Source organism: Alternaria conjuncta (assembly GCF_024043145.1).
Source record: "Alternaria conjuncta strain BMP 0040 chromosome Unknown scaffold_11, whole genome shotgun sequence".
Taxonomy (NCBI): Eukaryota; Fungi; Ascomycota; class Dothideomycetes; order Pleosporales; family Pleosporaceae; genus Alternaria; species Alternaria conjuncta.
In genome coordinates this window covers 1,013,988-1,032,279 of record NW_026250100.1, presented here as the reverse complement: position 1 = coordinate 1,032,279, position 18,292 = coordinate 1,013,988, and the positions used below count along the sequence as shown (strand labels likewise).

Genomic DNA, 18,292 nt, shown 5'->3' with positions numbered 1-18,292 from the left:
ATTAGCTCCACCAGCTGGCAACGGGACCGGTCAGCAGTAGCTATAGATCAACGCGATTATGCACACATTCTGAGTGCGGGAAAAGCAATGTGTCGAACATCTCGCGCACATATCAAGCTAGGATTAGCATAAGAAAGTACGACGCGTACTTGGCGTGAGCGAACTGATGGGGTAGCAGTCGAAGAAGCCCGTGTCAATGCGATACAACGGAAACATGCCTACCGACATCAGCGCTCTCAATTCTTGACGCGCAAGACGTGGTGGACGGTGTGATGAAGGTTTCAGAGAGTTGTGCAAGGAGTGATGGAGGAAGTTCTGGGGGAAAACAAGCCTCGCACAGTCAGATCAGGTCGCACACGTCAAGGCGTCGGTGCCCAATCGGGCGGGCGTCATGCGCACCTGCCTTCAACAAAGATAAGAATTCGGTTTGTGGTCGAGAGGATGCGAGAAGTCAAAGTGGTATGACTGAAGCAGGGCAATAAGCCTGATCTCATGGAACCCTTGTGAGACGGTGTTGAGAGTTCACCCCGCCATGCTGCCTGCCTGTTAGTCTTTTCCCCACCAACAGCCACGGCCGCCCAGACAGTCGCCGTCATCACCTCTGCTGTCTCGTACTCGCGCCCGACGACGCCAAACAGCACCCGCGGCTTTTGATAGACAGCGGCACTTAACCCTTTCCCGACGCCACTCGACGAAGAGGGGGAAAGTGGGGCTCCGCTAAGCCACCCTATGCGTGAGCTAAATCGCTGTTCGCCCAACGACATCACCACAGCACGACGACTCCGCCATTGTCGCCCGCCAACCTCACCTACGCGACCTCCCTGCCGCCGCCGCCGACGACGCGTTGGACCGGCTGTTGCTTGCGCGCAGAAGCTGCTTACGTCACGGCTGCCTGCCCGAGCGCCGACGCATCCCTCGCAGCCCACCACCGCTGGGCACCTTGTCACGCCGTCGCCTCTGTCGGTGAAGAAATCTCCTGACGCCCTCCGCGCCCACCTGCCGTAGACGACCGCCGCCATGGCGAACGTCGACGAGACCGTTGCCAATGTGCAACGCAAAATCGACCGTGAAAGGGCCCTCATCAACGCCGCCAATGCCATGCGCCAGTCGACCAACAACCCGGCCGTGCTTTCCCGCCTCGATGGACAGATCAAGGACGGCCGCCGGAACATTGACTACTTCGAGTCGAAGCTGCGGGACCTGGACGTGCAGAGAACCTCTACAGGCATGGAGAACATGAGTTTGCAGCCAGGCCGCGGCCCCAACAACCCTTTGACTCCTCCCCCGAAAGATGGCTGGAACGGGTATGTGCAAGAACAGGGAGCCTATGGCGGCCCTGAAAGCCAGTACAGCCAGCTCAGCGGAGGGCAAGCTCTGCAGCCTCCTCGCGCGCCATATGCCCCGCCAGCTCCCGGCGCGCCCAACAAGCGACCGAACTTCAGCAAACTGGGTACATACACCTGCTGCATACGTCAGTAATCTATTCAGCTAACACGCGCAGACCTCATCAAATATGATACCCCGCATCTCGGTCCCCGCATCCAGCTCATGCTGTCCCAGCTCGAATTCAAGCTCAGTGTCGAAAAGCAGTACAAGGATGGTATCGAGAAGATGGTGCGGTTATACCAAATGGAAGGCGACCGCAAGAGCAAGGCAGACGCAGAAGCCAAGCGCATCGAGAGTAACCAGAAGATCCAGCTGTTGAAGCACTCGTTGAAGCGTTATGAGGATCTCCACGTCGACATTGAGGGCGACGCCGATGGCGACGGTAAGTCCCAACGATACTGTGTGCTGCCACATGCTGATTACGCCCAGATGACAGTTTGAACATTCCGAGTCAAAGAAAACCTTTGAGCGGCCACCTCTCCCTCCGCGTACATGCCGTCGCCGATGTCGATCACGCAGCTACTGGGCGCTTTAGTCGAGGCCCGGAAACGTTTGTCAACATCAAAGTTGAAGACTCAATTAAGGGTCGCACAAAGCCCACACGGAACGACCGCTGGGTCGACGAAGTTCACGACTTCGCTATCGACAAGGCGAACGAGATCGAGATTACCGTATACGACAAGACGGGCGACCACCTTCTGCCCATTGGCATGTTGTGGGTCCGCATATCAGACATCGCCGAAGAAATGCGAAGGAAGAAGATCGAGACGGAGCTCGCGAACTCAGGCTGGGTGGCTGCTGACAAGATGGGAGGAGCTGCAGCTGGCATTCAGCCCGACATGCAGTTCCAGCCTCCGCCAGGGCAGAACTTTGCAGGCGCCGGTGCTGGAGGTCCTGGCCCTGCTGGCGCGAGACCGGGTGGTCCTCAACCCCAAACAGGACCCGTTATGATTGATGACTGGTTCTCACTGGAGCCGGTAGGTCGCATCCACCTCACCATGTCTTTCGCCAAAAACACCGGCAATAAGCAACCCTTCGATCTTGGTCTTGGTCGCAAAGGTGCCGTTCGCCAGCGTAAAGAAGACGTCGTCGAGCAGTACGGACACAAGTTCGTTCAGCAGCAGTTCTACAACGTTATGCGTTGTGCGCTCTGTGGTGAGTTCCTTAAGTATGCCGCCGGTATGCAATGCTCGGACTGCAACTACACGTGTCACAAGAAGTGCTACCCCAAGGTTGTTACCAAGTGCATCACTCAGTCCAACGCCGAAACCGACCCAGACGAGGCCAAGCTCAACCACCGCATTCCTCATCGCTTCGAAAACTTTTCCAACATGGGTGCCAACTGGTGCTGTCACTGCGGTTACGTCCTGCCACTTGGTCGGAAACAAACCAAGAAGTGCAATGGTGAGTGGACCTATTATTCCGATTTGCAAACCCCACTAACGGTGATTCAGAATGTGGTCTCACCTGTCACGCTCACTGCGTTCACTTCGTACCTGACTTCTGCGGTATGTCCATGGAAGTGGCTAATCAGATTTTGATGGAAATCAAGAGGACGAGAAGAGGACAGTCATCGTCGGGCCCAGGCATGAGCGGACGGACCCTACGACCGGATAAGCCAGCCAAACCTCTGCCACCAGCGCAGCCTCAATCTCCAGGTCAACCCGGTCAAGACCAAGCCCAATCCGACAGGTACTCTTACGGAAAAGAGCAGATGAGTCCTCCGCCTGGCCCTCCACGACAACAATCCTATGCCACATCGGCGGCATCAATCGATGCGGCAAGAGCCTCCTTCTCTGGATCCAGCTCTGGCGCAGCTCCCACATCGCCTACTGCAGGTTCAAGACCTTCGTCGGGCCCACGCACTCAATCCTCGGTCGCTGCGGCTGCAGCTGCGATGAACAAAACCACAGCTCAACCTGCCTATGGCCGCAGTAACACGGACTATGCGCCACCGGGCGGAAGGACGTCAGGTAGTGGATACCCAGCAGATCAACGTATACCACAACAGCAAGCTCCTCAATCGGCCACCTACGATCCATCGGCATACGCCAACATCCCGAGCTACCCACCGAGCCATCAACAACCCGCAGCGATGCCCAACTACCCACAAAAGTCTTCATACGCGCTACCACAGCCATCGCCACAAGCGCAACCCCCGCACCAGCAGCAAGCGCCTCCTTCGCAACCGAAGATGCAAGAACCCTCCGCGCCCGCGAAACAACCCCCATCGGCCGTAATAGAAGCACCAGGCAAGAAGGTTACACCGGCAGCGAACACACAGGGAACTGGAAAGAGGATAGGCCTGGACCACTTCAACTTCCTTGCGGTCCTGGGTAAGGGTAACTTCGGAAAGGTCATGTTGGCAGAGACGAAGAGCACCAAGCAGCTCTACGCTATTAAGGTCCTGAAGAAAGAGTTTATCATCGAAAACGACGAAGTGGAAAGCACACGCTCAGAGAAGAGAGTCTTCTTGATCGCGAACAAGGAGAGGCATCCGTTCCTCTTGAGTTTGCACGCTTGTTTCCAGACCGAGACCCGTGTGTACTTCGTCATGGAGTACATTAGTGGTGGTGATTTGATGTTGCACATTCAGAGAGGCCAATTCGGCACGAAGCGCGCTCAGTACGTTACCAGATCATCATCAAAAAGACAACCGCTAACATATTCATAGGTTCTATGCTGCCGAGGTCTGCCTTGCACTGAAGTACTTCCACGAGAACGGCGTCATCTACCGAGATCTGAAATTGGATAACATTCTGCTCACGCTAGATGGACACATCAAGATCGGTGACTACGGATTGTGCAAGGAAGAGATGTGGTACGGATCAACTACCAGCACCTTCTGTGGTACTCCCGAATTCATGGCACCAGAGGTAAGTCTTTGCCAGTATTACACGAGAGACATACTAATGCGTTTCTATAGATTCTTCTTGATAAGAAGTACGGTCGCGCGGTCGACTGGTGGGCCTTTGGTGTGCTCATCTACCAGATGCTTCTCCAGCAGTCACCCTTCCGTGGTGAAGACGAAGACGAAATCTACGACGCCATTCTTGCCGACGAACCCCTCTACCCCATTCACATGCCGCGCGATTCGGTATCTATCCTCCAGAAACTGCTCACCCGTGAGCCTGAGATGCGTCTTGGATCTGGACCGACCGATGCCCAAGAGATCATGTCACATGCTTTCTTCAGGAACATCAACTGGGACGACATCTACCACAAGCGAGTACAACCGCCATTTACGCCACAGATTACGAGCCCAACGGATACTAGCAACTTCGACACCGAGTTTACAAGTGTCACACCTGTGCTTACGCCTGTGCAGTCTGGTACGTTCTTCAACCATGTCTATATGTGCTTTTGCTAACAACACATCTAGTGCTTTCACAAGCCATGCAGGAAGAATTCCGTGGCTTCTCGTACTCGGCTGATTTCGCCTAAAGCTTGCCTTGCCTTACACTTCTGATACCCTAGGCTTTCGTTTGGGAAAATGGGTTGTTCCTTTTGCTTTTGTGTGGTTAGCGTGCTCAACAACCTGCCTTGGCGACGAAGGGGCGGTGGAGGGGGAGGGGCAGTAATGCACCCGTACGTATGTTATTAGCATGAAAAGCGCAGCGTGCTAAGCGTAATAATCTCTTGAGTGAATGGACTGGCGGAAGGGTATAATCACGCATGGATATGTTCGGCTCGAGGGGGTTGGATCGTGGTGGTGTAGTGTAGTAGTGTGTGATGGGGAGATGTTTGTGGAGCGAGCAAGCGATAATGATTTTGCATGGGCGACATTACAGGATAGACGAAACAAATGCCTTCGATTTGAGAACATATCCCATCTCTATCAAACCGACCTCAAGTAGATAGACAACCTAGTCCATCTACTGACCCTCAGTAAGCACCCTCGTCCAATCAAACTTCCTCCACCCCTTCCTCCATCCCTCGACCCTCCGATCCCCCTTGACCCATCTCCCCTGCCTCTTGACAATCTCAACACCCACATCCAACATCCCGCCCAACACCTCCCTGGCAAACAGATCGCCCCTCGGCCACGCCCTCTCATCCTCCACAATATGCCCCAACCCCCCATCTAGCTCAAACCAAACATGAAAATACGGCATCTCCTTCGCCAGACTCCTGCGGAACGCCTGCTTCCCAAGCCCATTCCGACTCGCCTTCTGCGTATCAATAAGCGGTTTATGCTGCGTCCAATCGCTCGCAGACTCCAGGATCGCTTCTTTAAAAAACGCAGGCGCCGTGTCACCTAGTTCGTACGGTATAGGCACGGCGTTGAGCGCCGCGTGTCCTTTTCTCCCGGGGAACGCGGCGTTTTCGTAGAATACGACGTCGCGGCCTTGGTCGTGGTACATGCGCGTGAGACACTTCATGAAATTGCGGATTTCGTCCCATTCGTCGTCGTCGCATTCGAGCAGGTTGGTGCGGTGCTGGATGGGGACTATGACGGCGCCGCCGGTGCTGATCTCGGGTTCGGTGGGGAGGGTCAGGAAGACGCGTGTTGCGAGGCTGATGATGGGGGCGAGGGGGGGTTGGGGCGGGGACTTGTCTTCGTGGTGGCAGAGGGGGCAGGCGTCGAGGATGCGGTTCATTTTCGTGTAGTCTTGGATGGCGGCGTTGCGCAGGTTGATGGATGATTTGGGGGCGCGCGCGGCAAGTTTGGTTGCGTTGTCGTCGATGTAGTCGAGGTCGTTGTCGAATTTGCTGTCTTTGGCTATCTTTTCGGCGAGCAGGGCGCCTTCGCCGCCGGCTTGGTTTTTGGTGCGCCGTTCTTGTCGGACCATGTCGTCGATGGTCATTTCTTCGTTTTCTTTGACGAGGCCGCGCTCTGTGCCGCGTTTGTTGGTTAGGGCTATGACTTCGCCTTGTCGGCCGCCGGCTAGCATGCGGTTGTCCATTGCGTTTAGGACGACGACGTCGCGATTGGAGGTTGAGTTGCCTGACAGGGCGGCGTTGTATTCGGCTTCCAGTTGGGCTGCTTCGGGTGCCTTCTTCATCTTTGCCTTCATCATCTGAGCTTTAAGCCTGTTCAGCTCGGTCTGGCTGAGCATAACAGTGTTTGTTGCAGGTTGGGGGTCTTGCACTGTTTCGCCTTGGGGTAGCTCTGAGGGGTCGTGCGACTCGCGAGACGGCCTGTGGATGCCTGCGTTCAGTCTGCGTTCTTCGAAGAGCTCACCAGATGGTTTCTCTTTTCCGACGTAGTCTTGCCCATACATCTTTCTGCGGTCCAGCTCAATCTCTTCCTCGCGCGCCTCATCGAAGTCCCGTAGATCGCCATATTTCTCCATGGCTATCTCTTCCACACTTCGTCCTGACTCCTCTGCGTTTCGATAGATGCCCTTCAGTTTCGTCATGCGCCATTGCGCACCTGAATCACCGAAGGTGTAGCTGACTTCTCTTTGCGCAGGTTCTCCAGCGACGGCTTCCTGGTCCTGCGAGTCCCCCAAATGACGGTTCAGCTCCGCGTGATGCATCTTAAGCGCAGGTTGACCCTCATCTGACGCCTTCACATATGTCGCTTTCTCCTCTTTGTTTTTGCGCTGCACGTATTCGACGTCCATGGAAGAAGGCGCCTTCATCCAGTCATCGCGTTGCAGGTCTGCGTTTGCCGCGTCTTCGAGCTGCTGGTCAAGGATATCGTCGTCTGGTGGCGCATAGTCTTTCTCCTGGGGCACCTCATCTCCCGACGATTCATCCTCCTCGCAGTGTCGCGACTTGCGCTTTCGCGTCAACCGGTCTTCGTCGTCGTCGCTCGATGCAGCTTCCTTGTGTTTCCGTCGCGGCCGATCATCTTTCTCGTCTCTCTCGCGCCTTTTCCTCCGCGAACGCTCTTCCGAAGTTTCTCGATGGTGTCGCGATCGTTTGTGACGGTGGCGCTCGTCTCGGTCGTCGTCGTGATGGCGCGATGAACGGTGCTTGTGGTGTTTGTCGCGACTTCTGCTTCGATCGCGTCTCTTCTTGTCGTCCTTCTTCTTGGTCTGTGCGAGCTCCTTCTCAAAATCCTCCAGACCCATGTTGGCGTTGATATCAGGTCGATTGGTGATGATAGACTTGTCGCGAGAGGAAAGTTTGGAGACTGAACCAAAGCTCGGGCCTGACATCACCGCGGCGGATTCCCTAGCGCGCGTCCGCCCCGCCTAAGAATTTCTAGAACAACTCTCTACATCCCGCTATCAACAACGCTGCTTGACCTGACCCTCCTTACAAAGCATCACGCGTTTTCCCCTGATAGACCGCTGCCACTTTTCCACTCGTTCTCCGAACCTTCACTCTCACCCCTCGATCGTCTACAAAACACGCGCACAACTTCCGCAATGTCCTCCGCAAAGGCTCCAGAGGGCTCTACGCCTGCCGCCAGTTCGAACACACCCGTTTCCATTGTCTGCGTGGGCATGGCTGGTAGCGGCAAGACCACCTTTATGCAGCGCCTTGTCTCACATCTCTACACTCATCCCGACCCGACTCAAAACGAACCATCCGTCTCCAAAGCGTCCCCGACACCCCCGTACATCATCAACCTCGACCCCGCCGTGCACCATGTCCCGTTCACGCCCAACATCGACATCCGAGACAGTGTCAACTACAAGGAGGTCATGAAGCAGTTCAACCTAGGACCCAACGGCGGCATCTTGACGAGCTTGAACCTGTTTAGCACGAAGATTGACCAGGTCATTGGTCTGTTGGAAAAGCGAACGCAGCCGCCAGCGCCAGTGAAGGAGCCAGAGAAAAGCACAGTCGAATTTATGACAAGTGGGGGCAAGGATAAGCAGGCCGCGCCGGCGCAACAACCGCAGGTCAAACACATCCTCGTGGACACACCAGGGCAGATTGAGGTCTTCGTCTGGTCGGCAAGTGGAGAGATTCTGCTTTCGAGTTTAGCCAGTACGTTCCCCACCGTCATCGCATACATCATCGACACACCGCGCACAACTAGCACAAGCACCTTCATGTCGAACATGCTCTACGCCTGCTCCATTCTCTACAAGACGAAACTGCCTATGATACTCGTCTTCAACAAGACCGACGCGCAAGACGCCCAGTTCGCGAAGGATTGGATGACCGACTTCGAGGCCTTCCAAACCGCCCTACGCAACGAGGAAGAGGGTGGCAGCTTTGGTGGTGAAGGCATGGGCGGAGGAAGTGGATACATGGGCAGTCTGTTGAACAGCATGTCACTGGTACTGGAGGAATTCTACAAGCATCTCAGTGTTGTGGGTGTCAGTGCTATGACCGGAGACGGCATGGATGAGTTCTTCAAGGGCGTACAGGAAAAGAAGGAAGAGTTTGAGCGCGACTACAAGCCCGAGCTTGAGCGACGTAGGGCAGAACGGGAGCAAGAGAAGAAAGCGACACGTGAACGAGAGTTGGACAAGATGATGAAGGACATGAAGGTGGGCGGCGCGGGCGCAAAACCAAAGAGTAAGCCGCGAAAAGAAGAGCCGGAGACGGTCAGCGATGCAGAGAACTCCGACGAAGCCGGCATGATGGACGAGGACCTAGACTACGAGGACGAGATGGACTCAGATGATCCGGAAAGCGGCCTAAAAGAGCGATACAGGCAGGCAGTCAACGACCGCGGCGTCGACCAAAGCGAGGACCACAGCTTCGCACGATATGTAAACATGGCGAAGTTCACATGAGAGACGCAGCACCCATCATGCAAAGGACACCCGACTCCAGCGATGACAATGGTTGGGCCCTGACATTGCACGATAGGCAGTCTCGCCTCCGGATTCCTGGTTCGTGTTCAGGAAGTAGCTGCAGGCGCTCACATGTGCGGCCGCGAAGACATATGCTGTTGAGAAAGTTACGGGCGACGTGCATGGTTGACGGGCCGCAGCGAGACTGCCGTGTCAGTGTTTTACATCAACACTAGTGACACACGCACGCGTACTGAACCCTTTTCTCACCCATGCTCTCGATGCTAAAAGTAGTTCCCTACCGCGCACGAGCTGCTTGTTTCGTCTTTACCTGCTTTCCTACTACCATGGCTTCGTTATACCCTCGCTCGCGCTGTTACGTGTGTCTTGGTTACAGAGGCGGGAACACGCGTCTTACTTTACTAGACTAGAAGAGAAGGGGTCTCGGAAGCGAATGTTGCACCGCGTGCATGCAGGGCAGAAGAATAAGGGTAGCGAGACGATAATTCTGAGTTGTCGCTAGTTACACCTGTCAGTTGTCAGCTTCGTGCATGTGCAGTGTGTAAGACATTTTCAAAGTTTATTCTGCATTACCTTTTTTACTGGCGAAGATGACTTCTCATGTGATTCTTGGTGCTGCATGATGGCTAAGTCTTGGAGCTTTCACTGGGCTATGTGTGCGCAGAAGTAGGTTCGTAGGGTCTTGGACACGGCGTATCTTGCTACATCAGAATGCTAGGCGCATTTATGCTGAACTCTATTGTTGAAGTAAAAATGCGAAAGGCTTCGTATAACCAAAAATCGAACACACATGTGACATTTGCGAACCTATTCACCTCCAGCAGTGATATCTTCCCTCTCGCCAACGCACGTAGTGACATTACCCTGTCAATGATCGTAATCCCACTGCTCGAACCTCCCACATAGACAAACGGCTCTCATGATATAGACCCGACTTCGCACCTCACAACTACACTCCCTACAAGCCGGTGGCTAAAGCCTCCACAAGCTATGCATGTACAGCAGATCACCGTGAGCACGCATGTCGTGTCTTCCCGTTCACCTAAGCGCAACATACCCTATTCCTGCACCTAAGCACAATCATGTATCAGCCATAGTGACACGGCGTAGAGACCCTGAGTCCCAGGCTTAGACAGTCTATGGCTTGCAGGTTGTAAGATCGAGTTTGGAGATGACAGGTCGGTGGGCGCTGCCCTGGGCCTTGGGCTGTGGTACGGGGCGAGATTTTGTTGCTTTTGGGAAGGGAGGAGAGGAGGGGATTGGGCTGGGTTGGGATGTTGTGAGATGATGAGTGTCTGCTTACTTCGTGTAGAGTTTCTATGGGATTGGTGTGCATTTGGTGAGTGTATCAACTAGCGTTTATAGAGAAGTGTAACGCTTAGGGTTGGGACTGCCCTTGATCTCTAATTCATTTGGTGTTTCACGTACGCCGCATTCTTTGTAGCTCTTCTGAATGACAACTAAGATATATTTCTTTACTAGGAAACAGATCGAACATGCGAGTGGACCTCTTTACAGGGCCGTGGAAACAAGATGGGCTTCTCGTGTTGTGAGACTGCACGACGTAGGACCAAGCGGCCGTCCCTCGCGCCCACGTCCCCGGTGCGACATGAGCACATGGCGATAATCTGGTGGGACGTAAGAAACCGAAAACATTAGGATCTCGCTACTCCTCTAGCACACTTGTGCAAGTCCTGTAACTTGAGCAACGTGGGTATCGAAGGGACAGTAACACTCTGCATACTATCGAGAAGCGAGAGGGAAGAGACGTCAGTGACCTCTTCTACGTCACCCTCTCGGCAGGAGAGAACGGAACGAACACATCATCCCCGCCAGCTCCACATCACCCTACTTACCCTGAAAACACCCCTTCCTCACTTTCCCCGAGCCAGGGAGCAGGGAACGGGGAAGGCGGCAAACCCGCCAACACCCTTACCGTATACACAGCTAATGGCGACCTGCACACATCCATCGCACAAGATGCACAACATCAAAAGACCCGACCATGCATCTCATCTCCCCCCGCAAACTCGCCTACTGGAGCCAGGCCACGCTGTCTCAGTCATCTTGAGATCTGCAGGCAGATAAACGAATGTCTCACGACAGCGACATCCCGCAGTGGGGCCAGTCCCAGCCCTCCCAGCTCGCGTCCAATGTTGTACAGAGCGGGACGAGGGCTTGAAGGCGTGCTGTTGTACGAGTACCTGGGTAAGGGAGAGACACGGGGTACTGCTATAAAGGTATAGTGAAGAGTGTTGGGTGTAGCGAGCCGGGTGGTACGACTATGCAGTATGTTGTGTTTAGCGAATGCGTGGCTACCGTGCAACCATACGCAACCACCGCATACAACTCTCTGCCCTCGCAACGAGCCATGAAAGCCGCAGTGGCATGAGGTGGAATGTCTAATCTGACGTGCATGGACGCAATCGCCAACGGCAACTTTGCCCGTCAACGAAAACGAGATTAGGCAGAACAGGCAACAAAGAGGCTGATACTCCGAGTAGAAAGCAAGAAATCGATGACTGCAGTCCGCAAACCTAGTTGTCACCTCCTCTTGTATAGCCGTAGCGTTTCCACTAACCATCTCGCTCCAGAAGATGCGAGAGGTCACATCCGCGAGGTAAACCTTATCTTCTCCAGATAAAAAAAGTAAAAAGGTACATACTCCATAGTCATATCGTGGAACCAGTAAGTTGGCCCGCGTAGCCGCGGCAGGGGCACAGACAGACTTTACCAGCAAGAGACAGCGGAAGCCTGATGGTGACACAGCGTCACGGTCCCAAAGTTTGCGTGTTCGCAGCGCCGCTGCTATTATATCCGAAAGATGCCGTGTCGGGTTTAGTAAACGCAGAATGACCGACCCCAGCGGCCCAGCCACACATACGCGCGCCTCGAGATCGTCGTTGAGGGGGAAAACCCAATTTGTTTTCGCTTTTTTGTTGGCCTTGCAGGTTGCATGTGCATGCTGGTTGAAAAAGAGATGCGCCCTGTCCTCGCAGCAGTGACTTGCTTACTTGCCTCTGCCGATCCGCAAACTTCCGTGATGTACGACCGAACGGTACTGCAAACTGCGCGCGAAACATGGAACGATGCAAAAAGCAGAGGATTGCTGTTGTTGATGCAGATATGATGTCACGCTCACTTCATCCGTGGGGACAGCATTTCCACGATGGGCACAGATTGCGATGCAAAAGCAGAGGAGCGTTGGAAAGTGAGCCGAGAGGGCAATGGGAATCCGCGATCCGGCGTCAAGTCGGATGTGGGGTCCCTCCCAAGGCGGAACTCGTAACCCAGGGCGCGCCATTAACAGTGCAACCGACGCTGGGTGCCTTGCGACACGTACATTTGTGGCTGACGAGTCGAAAACGCGCCCTCGAAGGCCAAGGAAATGAACTCCTAGGATGCAATGTTGGGGAATTTCGTCTCTCTCCCCGGAGAGCTGGCCTGTTGTTTGGATAGAGTTTGCCCTGCTACGATTTCCGAGCCAATGACAGGGCTTGGAGCCGTGTCCTTCCGAATCGGGGCTCCCGGACCTGAGGGTTCTTGTGCAGATCGTTAAGGTTCAGAGCTAGGCTCGAAAAAGATCTGCAGGGTCATCAGCGTTGTGAAAGGCCTTTTATTAGTGGGTCGCTAGCGTCAGGTTCTACCGATGATTTCGTCGCTGCGCAAAGGGTTGAGGACGAGACCGTTGGACGACGTGGGCTGACTCTAGGCGCGGCGGAATGAGAGCGCTGTGGCGTGTTGATGGGACGAGACTCTGGCATAAGCTTTGGAGGGGTAGAGATTCTAGCGCGGAGGCGCGCCCGCTATGTTAGTATGGCTGAACATGTTGGCGTGCCATGGTTGAGAAGCGGGCAATAGTGCGTTTGGCACGAACTATGAGCTGACAGCGGGGTACCAATCCGCAGTTCGCGGCCGTTTCTTGTCGTCACTATTGCAGGTGAAAACTGCAAGTGAATGCTATCCGTAAGGTTGGTGATCGGCTGTGTCCCAAACAACCCATGGTACAGACCGACTGTTGAGGTCGGTCACCCGAGCACAGGTCACAACGCAGATTGGTGGAAGATGTGTTTGTAGTAATTATTTGTATTGTTTTCTGTGGGAAGCCACGGCATTACTCCGTGGACATCCGTGATGTGTTTGAACTATGAGAAATCGAAGGTTGATGCCCCTTCAGTAAGGGCGGGTATCCATGTTGCCTGTTCCGAGCCCTAATCACTATCTTCGAATGACATCCTCCACGTAAACTGCGCAACATGAGGACGCTAGCGGAGAGACCGCTGAGAAGGACACAGGCTGTGCGCGGCCAAGTACCGAAGTAATTGGTAGTATGTACAATGAAAGAAAAGAAATGCGTGCGTCGATGCGCACTGCTCCCAAACGCCAAGGTCCGTTCGTAGCCATGACGGCATGCGTCTATTGTTCCGTCGGACTTTTGAACTCCATGATATCGTGGTCGTAGCCCTAAGCGCCTCGCTCCAGAAATCGTGTGGTCTAATGTAGAAGACCCGAAGAGATGATCAGAGATGTGATCAGATGAACGGTGAAAGAGAGATGAGATGAGCAACTATGACTCAAACTTGCGCTTCTCACCACTCGCTGCGATGGCGAGTGCGTCAAGGCCACCGTATTGGGCGGGAGCGGGGTTGTAGCTGTAAGCAGTCGGGTCGGGGTACCGAGAGCTGTTGGGGAACTCGAGGAAAGAGTCGGTGGATTGAACAGCGGGGGCCATGGAAAATCCGGACGGGCTGAGGGGAAGCGACGGGTCTACCATGGAAAGCTGTGACAGAGAAGGCATCGTCGAAGACTGGAGCGGGGCTGGCTTGGGGCGCTTTGCCTGGTGTTTAGCCTTCTTGACGTCGCGCTCACCGCCCTTGGCGGCATTGCGGCCGCTTTGGTGGGTGCGGCGATGCTGCTCCATGTTGTCTTTGCGGGTGAAGGCCTTGTTGCACTCGGGGCAGAAGGCGTCCTTCTTGCCAGTGTGCTTCTTGGCGTGACGGGCAGCGTGGCCAGAGGTGGTAAAGAAGTCGTTGCAGCCGAACTGCTTGGCCATTGGGCACGGGTAGCTGTTCTTCTTGGGGCGGGCGTTCATCGCCGCTTGATCAGGGTGCTCAGACATGTGGTCGGGTCTGAAGTAGCCAGCCTGGGCAGGGTTGGTGTGGTAAGGAAGAGGGCCGGACGACTGATGCATGGGGACGCCGAACTTCTGGTCGACGAAGAAGCCATTTTGCGCGAAGACAGGCGAGTCCATGCCGGGCTCGTAGGAGAAGTCAGGCGTGATGGGCGACGGGGTCTGCATAGTCGAGTCGGAAGAGTCGCTGCGGACCAGGCGAGGAGGTGAGGCGAGGGGTGAAGATGAGTAACTGGAGGTCCGGGATTGGAGGGAAGGAGTGATGGAGGGGAGTCGGACAAGTTGAGGAGGAGGCGCCGGGCCGTCGTTTAGCAATGACACTCTGCGACCTGTCGAATTCTTGCCGGACAAGGCGTCCATTTTGAGCAAACACGTGCCAGTGGGGGAGCGACCAAATTCGCAGAGAGAGCGATGGGCTGCACGTGAAAGTGGTGGCCGGGTGGTTGAGGCGCTTTATACAGCGTGATGTGAGGGTGATGTGCGAGGCAGGCGACTGACGTCGACACGACAATGAGACAGGTGTTGGTGGGTGGGGAGCGGGCGTGGTGAGTGAATTGGGAGAGAGCTTACTGGAGCACCACACGACAGATGCGGGACTGGGAGCAAGTTATATTGGGCAAGGCACAAGCAGGGCAGAAGCACAGGGTTCGCTGGTCCCAGGATCAGGGCACTATCAGGGACTGAGAATTGCATGCGTGGGGATGGGAAAGTGCAGTCCGCCCTAAGACGCTAGCGCCAGGCAGTGGCAGGGGCCCCGGCTGCCGGCGATCAGCTCGCAGGCGACGCGCACTAGGAAAGAGCGACCGACCAGGAAGCGGCATCAGCGCATGACACCGTGGAACTCAGTGCGATGCACCGCGGAGCGTGCTGCTGGGTTGCTGGGACGAAGCTTCAGCGGTCCTGCAATCGACATGGGTCAACATGGGTGGTGCAGAAAAAGAAAGCCATGCAAGATTGCCCGTCGGTAGCAGGCTGCGCCGGCCAATGCTACGGCGGCGGACAGGTGCCGTCTGCTCAGGAGAGATCGAGATCTCGAGGGCAGTTTCAAGGAACTCTGCGACCTTCGGGCGCCAATGGCAAGAAACAGGCCCTGTGCCAGCTCACACCCGCACCCTCCGCCGGCCTGGTGCCGGTGCGTGTCGGCGTCAAAGAGTCAGTTGTTTTGTTTGGGGATGCGCATCGGAATGATGTATCGCATCGGTCGCATGGTGTCGACACTACAGATCGCGACACCACAGAACTACACAGCGCAACTACACGGTGTATCGCATCGACAGCGACAGCGACAGCGACAAGTCGTACCAAGACCGTCAGAGCCTGTCATACCAGCTTCACCTCAGCGCCCCAGGGTCTGCATTCTCGAGCGCATTCGGTACTCGAAAAACAACGCGCCGGCATAACGTCGCTAGGTCTGATGTAATACAGAATCAGGGTCTTCTCCGCTTACGCATCCCTGCCAGCCGTTCCGACCTATCCGCTCGCAGCCTAGCGCCCCGCTGGACGTTAAGCAGTGATCGGGTCATCTGGTGGGGGATCGGTATTCTCGCAAAAAAGATGACGTCGGGCGCCCGCCATCAGCCACAGCCCCTGGCGCTCTTTTTAGCGGCAAAAGCCCCATAGACTCCTCTGGCCAGACTCTTGACCTTGCGCGCCGTCCTCGAAACGGCAGCCGCGCAGCACTGACCGAACCCCTCCATCGAGTTTTTGCACCACATCGACGTGATCTCCCTGCCCTAGCCTGCTTCGTTTCTTTTCACTTTGCGCGGCCACCACCCATCCGGTCCTTTTGTCCCCTCAAGGCTGCCCGAATCACGATCTCTGCCACCCTCGCGCGGCCTTTTCCCATCGCTGTTTTATGCAGGGCCCGCCCAAGTCCCCCTTCCTGCCGCCGACTGACCCGGCGTTAATCTTCTCTTACAAACGCTGATGTCACTCCTGCCCCGTGCCTTACGCCTCGCATTCGGCACCGGTCCCCACTGCCGCCCTGCCTTATCGGGAAACTCACGATGGCCAAATCCCATGCTGCCTCATGTGCGCAAAATTACCAGCCGGCTGCACGAGGGGTCCCCTGCTGTCATGGCTGCACCTTATGCCGATACGGTGTCCAATATCTCACCGACTTTGGGCCAACATCGCGATCTCCATCCTTTTGCTGATGGGAGCAAGGGCGCCACGCAGCCACGTGGACCAGCCCGGTGCTTCGTGATCGTCCCGCCCAACATCTGAGAGATGAGATGCGATCTTGGCCAATGCCAGCCTCGTCTTCAGCCATAGATCCTCCTGAAATGTTCCACGGTACTGCGCGCTTGGCCCCTGCCGCAGCTGCTTTTTGCTCGTTAATCTGGGAACTCAAGATGCTCACCGCGTTCAGCTAACGCCAAATTGCTTCTTCGCCGCATGCTTTGCTCGCGCATCCTTCCAGGTGTACTATTCATCTGCGTGCCCCAACTGCCATTGGTGCAAGACGATGCGCCCACTTGAAGACCCTGCAGATGAATTGATGGCGTCTTCACAAGCGCGAGAGCTCTCAACGTCCGGCGGCCTCAGCTCTCCACAAGATCAACACGTCTAGGATGTCAGATTGCGCCCGCATCTTCGGAATTTGTTTTGATCTGACCCAAACAGCCGTTTCGCGCCGTCTTGCACATCTCTACTGATAGTCACTGCGAACTGTTTGGATGCCAATACCATCGTGAACCCACTGTCGCAAAAGAAGCGCGCCCCACCTTACATCGTCTGTATACCGATTTTCCAGGGAGCTCAGTTCTCTATTCTTGGCAACTATATACCCCACTCAGTATCCGTTAGCAGGTCGTCCGCCCTTTGTCGAATGAGAGTGGCTGGACTATACTCCGAGCAGCGTTTTCACGGTTGGCGCTACTCTGAACTGTAAGTGCTCAACGATATCGTGACCAAGAAGTCATAGATGGTAATCCATCACTCCCGTTTATCCAGCCTAGGGCATATCCATCGGCTATTGCACTCTTCCTAGCATATCTGCATGGATATCGAGTAGAGTAGAACTGCGAGAGCCCAACGCGGCATTCACATCCGCTTGCTTGCCTTGCAGATGCCTGTCGCCGTAATTGAAAACATCCTGGCCGCATGGAAAGAGGGAAACATGTTCCTACCCAGTCAAGTCAGGCCCAGCGCTCTCCAGCGACGTCCCTGGACAAGCTCCTGGCTACGAACTGGACCCTGAATAGTCCATCGTCAGCTCCAGATCGTGTACGCGTATTGTCACCAGTAGTCCCGCATAAATCGCAAGGTTCATACACAACACCTACGACATGAACAACACAAACCCATATCGCCGATCATTATCGTTTTACCAAAAACTAGCATACGTCACGTAAAAGCCGTTAAGCGACGTGGTTTGAGATCAGTTGTCCCGTGGCGCCACTAATTCCGAAGATATTCGGTGTCGAAAGAGCCGTGTTCTCGTAGGTTGATAGCCGATCTTAGCAAAGTCTAGTCGCTCTCACTTCCACGTTCGAACTACGGCAAACGCGCAAACTCCAGACTCCTGCTTACATTAGTTTTTTACGCCTCTCATTCCACATATGCCGTCTTGAGCTCAACCATTGATTGCAGGGTCTTTCAAGGGAGCTATTGACCCCTCCAGAAGCGAGGAGCAAGCTCCGGAATGAGGGTCTCTTACTCGAAACCCCGCTCCAAGCTGCATTATTGGTCAGAACGCCCCGGACCAACCACCCGTGAGGCGTCGACCGTTGCCGAGTAACCGTAGCATATCTGAGAAACAGGTCGCGCTAGGTTGTCCCGCCTCCCCGCGCTTACACTACACCCAAGTCAATCCACGTGGGAAGGAGCTGTTCATTGTAACCCTTTTCCTTTTGCTCCCGACCTCTCAGCACTGAGCGACCCTAGGATCATACCCAGCACTCTGTGGTCCACCGTGTAATGATTATGCGCCAGGTCCCCAACTCAACACAAGGTTCGCATTCGTGCGGGGCGGCTCTCCGCAGCGGTATCAATGCTTCATGAAGATCTCCAATCCTTCGAGCGCGCGCCATCTCACCTCTCAACAACGCTGGGGCATGGTTCTGCGAGATTCAATTACGCCATCTATGGACCCTTTGAAAGT

At 55.1% G+C, this 18,292-nt stretch overlaps 4 protein-coding genes across 4 annotated transcripts; 2 read left to right on the top strand and 2 right to left on the bottom strand.

Annotated features, from left to right (window-relative positions):
• Positions 1-1,017: 1,017 nt before the first annotated feature.
• Positions 1,018-4,830, top strand: PKC1 (Serine/threonine kinase; the record flags this gene model as incomplete). Its single annotated transcript, XM_051472110.1, has 7 exons — positions 1,018-1,450; positions 1,502-1,768; positions 1,816-2,790; positions 2,841-4,011; positions 4,061-4,262; positions 4,313-4,718; positions 4,769-4,830. The coding sequence occupies 7 exons, from the start codon at positions 1,018-1,020 to the stop codon at positions 4,828-4,830; spliced, it is 3,516 nt and encodes a 1,171-aa protein (XP_051324307.1).
• Positions 4,831-5,261: 431 nt separating this feature from the next.
• Positions 5,262-7,496, bottom strand: J4E85_007879 (uncharacterized protein; the record flags this gene model as incomplete). Its single annotated transcript, XM_051472109.1, has 1 exon — positions 5,262-7,496. One exon carries the CDS (start codon positions 7,494-7,496, stop codon positions 5,262-5,264), a length of 2,235 nt encoding a protein of 744 aa, XP_051324306.1.
• A 213-nt stretch (positions 7,497-7,709) lies between these two features.
• On the top strand, positions 7,710-9,035 carry J4E85_007878 (uncharacterized protein; the record flags this gene model as incomplete). Its single annotated transcript, XM_051472108.1, has 1 exon — positions 7,710-9,035. One exon carries the CDS (start codon positions 7,710-7,712, stop codon positions 9,033-9,035), a length of 1,326 nt encoding a protein of 441 aa, XP_051324305.1.
• Positions 9,036-13,623: 4,588 nt separating this feature from the next.
• On the bottom strand, positions 13,624-14,355 carry J4E85_007877 (uncharacterized protein; the record flags this gene model as incomplete). Its single annotated transcript, XM_051472107.1, has 1 exon — positions 13,624-14,355. One exon carries the CDS (start codon positions 14,353-14,355, stop codon positions 13,624-13,626), a length of 732 nt encoding a protein of 243 aa, XP_051324304.1.
• Positions 14,356-18,292: the final 3,937 nt, after the last annotated feature.